The sequence below is a fragment of the Diadema antillarum genome, unplaced genomic scaffold (genome assembly GCF_040938485.1).
Source record: "Diadema antillarum isolate AM-2024a unplaced genomic scaffold, OU_Dant_1.0 seq00000586_RagTag, whole genome shotgun sequence".
NCBI lineage: Eukaryota > Metazoa > Echinodermata > Echinoidea > Diadematoida > Diadematidae > Diadema > Diadema antillarum.
The window spans coordinates 2,091,784-2,102,976 of NW_027271520.1; the positions used below are offsets into that span (position 1 = coordinate 2,091,784).

The window sequence follows — 11,193 nt, forward strand, 5'->3', positions numbered from 1 at the left end:
CAAAATTTACTTTCTACAGGTTTTATGTACGGAGATATTAAAAGGCCATTATGGCGGCCATTTTGAATGCATTCTTATGCAAATGTATGCAAATTATGTACAAATAAATACTTTTAAGTTATTATTGATGTCATAATTGTACTCCTTGACCTAAAAAAACATAGGTTTAGACACAATAACTGACTTTCTATGGGCTCTACAACCCCAGATATAAGCATTAATTGGTTTTATGGCGGCCATTTTGAATTTATGCAAATTAGGCATTGATCCACCACTCGAATTTTAGGGAACTTTTAATATGTTGTTCTGATAGCTCTTCCAGGTTAAATGCAAGTGGAATGGTTTCTGTTGCAATTTGTTTTGGGTTGACCCCCTTTTTTTTCATATTTTGACTGGACTAAAAATGTATTACAGACGAAAGAACGAAACGACAGACGGACGGACGGACGGACAATCCGAAAACATAATGCCTCCTGCGAAACTTTGTGGTGGAGGCATAAAAATAGATAATTTCTCTTGGACATGTTGGATATTCTGGATTGCATGACTAATCATTTCACCAATATAAAATATGCAGAGGAATTCAAAGGTACTATAATAAAATCAAATGACAATTTCCACATCTAATCTTCCCGAAGACCTGAGCAGTAATGATGGTGACAGTATAAGTACAATGACAACTGTCGGAAGATAAAGACGTAGACTTATGATAGTTTGACTACATTGTAGGTAGGCCTACTGTAATGTCTAGATCTGTATTCATATTTTTGTGTGTGTTTTTTCAAGCTTCATGTCAGTCCAATGCGTTTCGACCTTCCTCTTGGATTACCCAATACAATATTTCCACGGTATGCCGGACCAGTCGCCACTTTGTGTTTACAAGTATACGTTGAGTGTTCGGGAAACCAAATAAATAACACAGGAATCAAACCCATTCATGATGAAAATACTGTTTATTCTTGTTGAGATGAATAACAAAATGTTCCTTCATGCAGTCAATAGTTGGAGGAGCAAGAAAATCAGATCGAAACGTTAAAATGGAGACTTTCGGATGATTTTCAGACGTCTGCATTTGAAAAATCATAAATTAGTTATACTGAGAATGTATAGTGATTGAGGTGAGGAAAAGGAACGTTTTCAGAATAAACAAATAAATTGCTATGAACAAGGATGATGACATGACAGCTTCATCATAAGCATGATAAGAATACATAATTATAGTTCTGGCTCAGGGAAGCAGAGTAAAAGAAAACAGCATGCATAGATTTGACACAGGCGAACTTGTTAAGGAAATAGTATTGTTATGGAATTACACTGTATACATTTCGGAAATATGTGAGCCTCCTACGTCATCTACACTTTTCAGTGTAACTTGTTTAAGATTTTTCAGAGTATTGGTTTCTCTGCTCAAGGACCCCAATAAATTCCACAAATCTTTATCATGCAGCTGTCGATTTATATACTACATGATTTGAAATTACGAAAATCGCCTGGAATGCTCCTTTACATAATATAGAGAAAGAGATAGCGAGAGTGAAAAAGATAATACAGATCGAAGGATAAAGAGATATGAGTCCCATTTCCTAAAAAACTTGAAATGATAGGAATGACAATTGTCATAGTAATGACAAGAATCCTGCTTCTTGATTGGCTGTTGCTACTGGTAGTTGCCATTCCAGCAAGAGTTGCTATCCTACACACTACAAAATAAAGGTTCAAATTTGCACCCTATTTGTCCTTATAGCAGCACCCTGGGGTGCACAACTGAATCTTTAATTATGCAAGTAGAAAATCAAATCTCTTGATATTTAAAAATTCGTACCTACAAAGATGCAGATATTATTATCCATCAGAATGTAAGTTTGATCTTACGAGTAAAACCTTGATACTCGTGGTCCAAAGTTTCAATTCACAATGTATTATTGTTTATGGTGCATATTTGCACCCTTGATTAGCACAAAACTGAGGGTGCATTTTCGCACCCTTGCAGGTTCAAAATTCGGCGTATTGCACCTCTAAGGGCGCATATTGCTTATTGGGGTGCAAGGTTGCACCCTATAGAGTGGTTGTATAGCGGCAATTATGGGGTTCAAATTCGAACCCGTATTTCTTATAGTGTAATAATAACATCTTTTATGAAATGGGGCCATGGAGAGAGAGAAAGATAAAAGGAAGAGAAGGGGATGGAGAAAGATTGACTGAATGAAAGTTTACCAAACATCGGAATGTGATGACGTGTACACTAAGTAGGTATCTTCTTTAACTTTTATCAAATAAATTAATCAATTTCAGTATGAAAACTAATAACAAAAACCAATTGAATAAAAATATACCAGTATGATAAGGAGAAAGTATATTTAAATACATTAAAGCACGAAAACCAGGGAAATACGGTAAAAGAGAGAGAGAGAGGAGGAGGAGGAGGAGATTTAAAACAAAGATAAGTGACAAGAGAAGAACCTCACTTTACAGATAGATGACAGTTGGATAAATTGAAATATACCGACAAATCCATAGATAGACTCAATAGAAAAAATGCGCCTCAGCACGTATACTATAAACATATATGACTAATATTTGCACGTTAGTTAAGAGGTTCCCATCTGCTCGAACAACTGTACCAATTATTGTATAGAAGATATTTGCTTCGACCATTAACTAGTATCAACATTGATAATGATCTCATTGAAAACTCCTCTCTAAAGAAAAAAAAAAACGGAATTTTTTCGTTTTAATATTTTTCTTTCTAAAATATCGTCCCATAGAAGCGACGATTTATTCATTTCTTTATTCTTTTTTTTTTTTTTTTTGGGGGGGGGGGGGGTTGGAATGAAAGATATCTACCGTATCACATGGTGACCTATTGAACTTATAGGATTAAGATCATTCTGTATTGTTTCATTTTAGAGCGATAGGTTATTTCTTTCTGTTTCAAAGTGTAGTAGGATTAGACAAAGTACTTTTTGTAATTAATGAAGGGTATGTTTTGGCAATGGACTGAGACGTGCGTGAGGCCAAAACCATGATAGCGAGATGTTTACTTGTACCTAAATGATATAAATAATTATGATAATTATGGTGCTAGATATGGTATTAATAATAATTCACATTTCTTTTTCAAAATTACTTTTCATATCATTTTCACGATAATAACAATAATAATGATAATGATAATAATAATGATAATAATGATATCGTTCGTTTCATCACTTTAAGTATTACTACTGTTATCATCATTATCATTATCATTACGCGGGCAGTTGTTGCGTGCATTCACTATAATAAGTGCAACGTGCAATTATGATTATAATTTCCGAATGCAATGGAACGTTTTCATCAATACTGCATTTTCTAGTTTAAAAAAAAAAGGTGTGAAAGACATAGTGTTCCATGGGGAATACAGAAAACAGTGGATGAAATAGTAAAATGCAAATTACATGATGCGTTACTGAGAATTAAATATATAAACGCCCGACCAGGTAATGTGCACTATTTGTTTTAGGAAATTGTAATCGGATTGGAAAATGCGCGGCAGCCATTTTCCCGAGATTCCAAGGATAGTACCAGCTCCAGTCTTACTGAACCCCCACAAACAAACAATGCATTAACAAGAGACATGAATGGTTTATCATACTGTTCATTGTTGTAACGGCAAATTAAATTAGTGCCTCAAGGTAATACAAAAAGAATGGTTATCACAATGCGTGATATAGCGATGATAACGTAATCATTGGGCGTAATTTGGTCTTGATTTGTGGGACTACAATGCAAAATGTTATAAATCAAAAGTTGTTGTTAAAAGTACCACTAGTACAATTACCCACGATGTACTCATAGGCACCTCGTGAATTAGACTACGATGACAATGAATCGAATCTTCAGAGTCGTTGTTGAAGTAGAATTTGTTTTCTTTTGCGTTTTTCATAAGTTTGGCAAGAATGTCACTGAATCTGTAAATCCCTTTTTCGATTATTTCTCTTTACTTGCCACTGAAATATGAATACACAGCTTAAGGAGCGAATTTTCACAGGAAATTCGCATGCAACCATACAACTTCGAACAGTTTCTCCTCACGCATAGTATACATAGGCGCGACTCTAACGGGATGGGATGAGGTTCTGGCAATAATTTGAACATTCAGTATAAACTATTGAAAATGTGTGGAACGTTCTCCGTTTCGGCCGTTAAGTTTTAAAGAAAAAGAAGAAGAAGATTACGTAATTTGACAAAATGTTTGATGAATCTTTGGAGACACATCAGACTGGCCGCCAGTTGTCGTGAATAAATTTATTCAGTTTCACGCTGTCTAATGCGTTCATCCCAAAGTCCGACTTTAAGATGTCTACTGTCAATTCTTTGGCCAGCTCGCCGTCTACTTTGTGTTCACGTATACGGTCTTCGTACTTTTCAAGACGCAGCAGAGTTAGAGCATGGCACATATCTTCGATGGTCAACCCTGTAAGATCGGCGGGGTATTCAGAGATATGGGTGTACCGCGAGGTTTTCTCGGCTAGGTTGACTAGCTGCGCCGTACCAACTTTAGTTCCTACGCGTGGGACTACTGGAGGACGGAATGATGGTTCTGATGGGGCGCTGCTTGACTTTGGTGGAACAGCTGGTTTTGGCTTAGGCAAGGGTGGTGGGCGTCTCACAACCTGACCCGTCGGTGAGGTAGGGTCTGAGCTGGCATCATTCGGAGCGGTAACAGCCGGTGGGGATTTCATGGGCGGGGTACGCCTGGTAGGCACTCTCGGTGGTATCCGTGGTTTTGGAATACTACGGGGTGAATTGTCGCTGTCATCAATCTGATTGGTTACGGGTGAACCATCACCTGGTGATCTTGGTCGCCTAGCAACGTCCTCTGAAGACAATTTGCCGAGTTCTTCCGGCATCGGTTCACCAACCTTAGAATCTTCTGTAGAGTCTGGTTGTTCATTTTCTCCAGTCTGATCACCACCATCATCATCGTCGTCATCATCGTCGTCGTCATCATCGTTATCCTCATCAGTTTCATCTCCATCTCCTTCTCCTCTCGACTTCCTGTCACCAGTCTCTTCCTCACCATCATCACCAGCATCATCGCCGGCATCTTCTTTGTCTCCTCTGCCCTCTTCCTCCTCCTTCCCTTCCTCCTCTCGTTGTTTCATGGCCTCTCTCTCCTCCTCCTCCTCCCGGGCAAGAATGGCGAGCATCATCCTCCGGTGTTTGGCCATACGGATTTCCTCCTCAGTCATCTCTGTTTCATCCTTGTCCTGGAGATCGGTCAAGATGTCCTTCACCGCTCTTGGAGGCTCCTCGGACTCGGTACTCTCAGCAGGGCCAAAAGTCGACTATAGGGTTAAAAGGAATCGAGTAAGTGACTGGAGTATGGTAAGTGGGGAACGAGTAAGTGACTGGAGTTTAGTGAGAGTGGTACTTGATGACAAAAAAATATATATATATATTGCTTACATTGAATTTGTCGCGAGAGAAAGAGTGGGCCTGAATTCTGAAATCTTGGGGCTTATAACTAGAAATCATGGAACGCATCTTTGCTTTGAAATAAAATTTGAATCGAAGGCACGATTGTTTGACTGGCTGGTTTACCATTCTGATGTCATAAGGTGCAGTAATTACATTTGGAGTGAGAGAGAAACACATACAGCTGCTGCACAGTGTACTTCCACTATAACGAAATCCTCGGGACCGGCGATTTTCTTTCGTTGTATCAAAATTTCGTTGTAATCAAACAGTAAAGTGTATAAAAATAAGATGATAATGATATAGACGGTAATTTGGGAAATGAATTTTGATTTCGATGTGACGAAAATTTCGTTGTAATCGTGTCCGTTATGACGGGAGTGCACTGTATATCCATCAACTGCATTTCATTAAAGGTACCACACAGCAGCATTTTGAAGCACAGTACCAGCTTTCCGCTGCTTCTATTCCAAATCTCTCCAAGAAATTTCTTTCTTACCCGAAATTCCTCGAAGTAGTACCTACCACACCAACTGTGTTCTTATCGAAAACCATAATACAAATGAACAACGACTACAGCCTCACACCAGCAACAAGTATACTAACTACGAAGCCCTAATGAGCATAGGACGTGGCAATTCCTAATTGAATTCCCTTTCAGATTTTTTTTTTCAAATGATGTAATTCATTCAACATTTCTCGAAGCGCAACACAATGAAAGAATGAAAGAATCGATACAACATCACAACATATACAAGAAACAAATCATCCAAGTTGGCCATGAAAAAAAAAAAAAAACTCACACAAACAAATCATAGCTTGCTGTACATTAGTGTAAACTGAGCCAGTCCACATTAATCTCCAATGATAACAAAATACCGAAAGATTAATGGGGAAGTGATGTTGTATGTCTCTTCATTTCTTCTAAACACAGTTAGATATCACTACAGAAAGCTGAAATCAGACTTTACTCACAAGCCTCGCTGCCGATCCCGCCGATCCCGTAGAGGGCGTTCTTGACATGCGCTTCCCTTCCGCATTTCGGTTCACGCTCGGCGTGCGCTGTTTGATCATGCTGCCGATGGTGACGACTTTGTTTGGGGCAACCTCCTCGTACAGACACGCAGAGTTCCTCTTCGATTTCTTCACCTTGTCTTTACTGAACTCGTATATTTGGATGTCTGGGGGAGGGGGGGGGGGGGGGAGGACAGATAAGAATGGGTTTGTAGTCCCTTTAAGTGTCGCATCCTTTAGCAATATGTATTTCAAATATAGGATGTTTGTGTAAGTGTCATTGCTTAACCTCTCAGTAAGTCATTCACCTGAAATGATTATAACGTAAGTCGTGGACTTTACAAGATTTTTTTTTCAATATTTTAGAAACGAATCATATTTCTTTGAAACTACTGTGATGCAAGGCTCAGACGGAATTACCGTTTGAACGGAGTCTGATCCTTTTGTCATTGTTACGTTTAACGAAATTAAAGTTATGGTGCAATGAAATTAAAGAAGAAAAGAACAATAACACTCCAAGATTCCACTGAATAGTCACATAGTACACCAAAGAGGAAACATGCATTAGCTTTTTCTGACTCATCACACTCATGTCATTATTCGTCGAATAGATCTATTTACCTGCCTTCCCGCGATACATGTTGAAGTTAACTTTCTTAGTGATATCGCTGGTTATAGCTTCCATATATTCGTCCCAGAATGACTCGGGTTCGCAGGCCAATTTGGTTGCTATGGTTACATCCACGTCGAGGTAAGCGGGGAGAAACAGCACCTTCGGATCGATTTCGTCTATGAGAAAAAAACAACAACAAAAACAAACAAAAGCAAAGAGTAAATCTAGAATTAAACCCGAGAAATGATATGGCCTTTCTTTGATACTAATAACAATCTCAATGTTGATAATAAGGAATATGATAATGATACGCATGGACGGCAGATAATAGGAGAATGATGTATGGGGAACATAAATAATCCTTTGATATTCATATAAACGGAAATATATATTTTGGAAACCTGTTTTTAAAGACCACTCCTAAAAGACGTGTGCGACTAAAAGGAACGTTTGCATTGCCTCCTTTAAAAACAAAAAACAAACAAATTAACAAAACCAATTAACAAAAGAAAACCACACAGCCAGAGTCCAAGGATAACGCGGTCAAGAGTAGCGTGTGACTGGAATAATTCTAATTTACGCGTGATAATCGGTCGTACGTTAGAGAAAATCGTGCTCAGATTCAGAACCCCTGCTGGTAAGATTACAATGAAAAGGTGATCCTCCACTTATTCACATGCATGTATTAGCTTGCATGATGCTGTGTAGAGAGAAAGGGTCACTGAAATAGTGTATGAGGATGCTTGAGGTCGGATTAGATGTGAAAGCAGAGATTGAGAGGACCCATGCTGTCCATAAAACGTCTTGCGCAATCGTTTTTTTTTTTTTTCTAAAAGAGATTGATTTACAAGAAGATGGCTTCTTGAGGTCTGTAAAAAAAAGGTGAGGAAAGAGTTCACGGAAAGATTTATGAAAGCAAGAAAAAAATATGACACACTAAATGCTCCAATCCATTTCCCTTGCTTGCCTTCCTTTTCACTTCTTGGTTGACTTGGCTTCTCAATACAACAATCCCAATAACTCCATTTGGACTTGAAAAAAAAAAACATGTTTGCAGTTACATTCTGTTCATGAGCAGATGTGAGTCATTTGGAAAAAGAAAGCCCAACACGTCATAAGGGGCATATAGTTGTAATGAGCAACATCATGGACAGCATAGGTTCGTCAGATGGATATTTGAAAACTGTAAGTAGTATAAAGAAACAGGGTCATTTTGCTATATCTATTCTTTATTTATTTATTTATTTATTTTTTCTTTCTTTTTCTTTCTTTCTTTATCTATTTATTTGGTTTGGATGTGTCTCACCATCACTGATTCTGTTGGCTTTGAAAAAGCGGACTTTCGTAACCTCCTTGGTCTTGAAGTCGCCATCGATCAGGGGTCCAGCCGTGCTGGGGTCTTCGCCCGTTATGTTGATCTGCATGTTGTCTCTCTTCGCGAAGGTGAACTTCTTCGGCAGCTTATCGAGTTCGACGATTTCGCTCATGTAGACCGACGTCCGTCTGTCTGCATTCGTGAATGATAGGGTGTGAGCAAGCATGTTAGATCATGCAATTCTAAGATTTCAAGACTCAATTCGAATGTTTTACTGCCTCACATTGACTGTAAATCTTTTATAGACCAAAGATTGGAATGAAAGACGAATATTGACGAAAGAATATGGAAAAAGCACCGCACAAACGACCGAAACACACATACGCATTCAGAGAAAGAGACAGAGAAAGTGAGACAGACAAACAGACAGAGGGATACATACTCGTCTTGCACACACACACACACACACACACACACACACACACACACACACACACACACACACACACATGCGCGCGCGCTCACACACACACACATCTAAATAAAAGAGAACACCGTGATGGTAATTACATGTAGCTATAGTACCTTTCTTGCTGGGGACGTCGAATTTGGCGCCAATGTGTACAGGAAAACTCCAGTGTCTTCCCTTGCTGTCTGCTGCAATCACCCGCCGCTGACTGTGGTCGCCATGGATACGCAAAATCTGCAAGGAAGGAGGATGGAGGATGAACAACGTTAACCCAATGCACATTGGTTCGCAACAGAACAGCGGGAAGTAATCTATCCAATAGGAGGTGAGCCTTTGGCGAGGCATTGTGACCCAGGTAACGGGTTTGTTATCGAACCCAAGGCAAAATATTCATTCAAGAGCAGCTCGCGATGGAGAAAAATAATAAAATAAATGGAAGGATTGGGTTTTTGTGTGGGAATTGCATTTTAGGGAGTTGAAAAAGAAAATGCGGCCCGATGTGACGTTTTCATGCCTTCCATATTGCATTCTATTTCGATGGTTTACCCTCTGCAGTCTGTCATGCTAAAACAGCGCCAAAATGAGTTCAGAATTCAGATGACCAAGCATACTGCAATGCAGATGCCAGGTCCTCTGTCGAGAAACTAATGCGTGCTGAGGCTTGGGGCGAGGCTACCTCTCCCGTATTGTGCAACTTCCTGTCTTGTCGCAGCAAGTAACCATGGAAACAAGAAAGGAGATGTGACTGGATGCAGGTGCATGATTTTGAGTAGTTTCATTTGTTGCGATTTTCATTTTCTATCTCTTGTTTTAACAAAGATTCCTTATGAATAAATGTAACAATTAAATCCATTGATTTGGTTATGAAAAAGTCTATAGCAGGTAAAATCGCACAGGATAACGTTCCTTATCCTATTAGTGTGTATCTACAAAGTACATTCATATATCTCTATAGGCATGATATGTTGTTATCATTTGATTACCATGATTATAATCAACACAACTTCGTTTTCATCATCACTGTCATGCTTCTGGATTATGTTTGCCATCACTGTGAACATCGCATCGGGATAGGTGAACGACATACATAGTTGTATCAACGGGAGTGCATATAGTAATAGCTCAACCACAAAGTTTATTCTTCTCATTATCATTCTCATCATCATGACTGACGTGCGGGGCAAGAAGAAACAGTAGTTTCATATCTATGAAAAAAAAATCAGTTGTATGAGCTTTAGCAGTGTACTTTACGTAGGCAATTGATTCCCTGTTGCGGAACTTTTATGACACGCCCACAAGCGCCCACTGTCTACCTGCCTGGTATTTTGATTCACCACCCCCTCCCCCTCCCGTTTCTTCCCCTCACAATTCGTCCCCTCCCCTCAACAACTCACCTCGCCTTTCTTCACCGTCTCCTTGGCGTCCACGTCGAGACTCGTCCCTTTCATCACTTTGATGAGGAGCGGGAATCCGTAAAAAGCCGGCAATTCCCGGAGCCGGTACTGTTGATCGGTCCACATGATTTCCCGAACCCGCTTGTAGTTAACTTCCGCCATGATGTAAGCTTTTTTTCCTCCTTCCCCAACGTGCCGATACCACGGGTGTCTCTTCTTTGCCTCTGTGTTTTATGAAACAGCCTCCACGTCTTCGATCTCACCCTCTGGGTGAGTAGATCGGGGAGACAAGCGAGTGATGATGGTGTCTGGAGCGGCTAGATCCTCTGGTGGAACATCTTCCCGCGAGATGCTCATACACAGCGTCTGGGAGCGACCAATTCTTGTCACTGATATGTAAGCTATTGTCTATTGCAACAAGATCCACTTTGGGGAAATCCCTTTAATGATTGGTCTTCGCCAACTACCTTGTCCACGTTTGCATTCCGAGTTGGTATCAATGGAACCAAGCTGACTGGACGGCTCTCTTTCTCTACAGCAAAAATAGAGAGGGAAAGAGGGGGGGGGGGTAGAGGGAGAGAGAGGTAGAGAGGAGTAAACAGAATGACAGCTAAATGCTCGCATAAAGGGAGCAAATATTTGCTTGACCGCAGAAGTGCAAATAATGATAGGCCATGTTCTAGAATTGCCAATACCACGAATACTAGAGTACATGTATATCATTATTCCCTATATGCAATCTGTATGTCGGGATGAGGAAATAATTAACAACATAGTCAGTATGTTGATGATGGTGATGATGATGATAATGATGATGATGATGATGATGATAATGATGATGATGATGATGATGGTGATGATGATAATGATGATGATGATGATGATCCCGATGACGATAAGGATTATAATTATGACTGGTGATTAGCAA

At 39.6% G+C, this 11,193-nt stretch overlaps 1 protein-coding gene across 1 annotated transcript; it reads right to left on the reverse strand.

Annotated features, from left to right (window-relative positions):
* Window positions 1-2,830: 2,830 nt before the first annotated feature.
* LOC139735623 (uncharacterized) lies at window positions 2,831-10,792 on the reverse strand. The gene is made up of 6 exons (XM_071646376.1): window positions 10,266-10,792; window positions 8,988-9,105; window positions 8,394-8,594; window positions 7,096-7,263; window positions 6,436-6,641; window positions 2,831-5,330 (listed from the first exon to the last, which is right to left on the reverse strand). The coding sequence occupies exons 1-6, from the start codon at window positions 10,425-10,427 to the stop codon at window positions 4,257-4,259; spliced, it is 1,929 nt and encodes a 642-aa protein (XP_071502477.1). The 5' UTR covers window positions 10,428-10,792; the 3' UTR covers window positions 2,831-4,256.
* Between the last annotated feature and the right edge of the window lie 401 nt (window positions 10,793-11,193).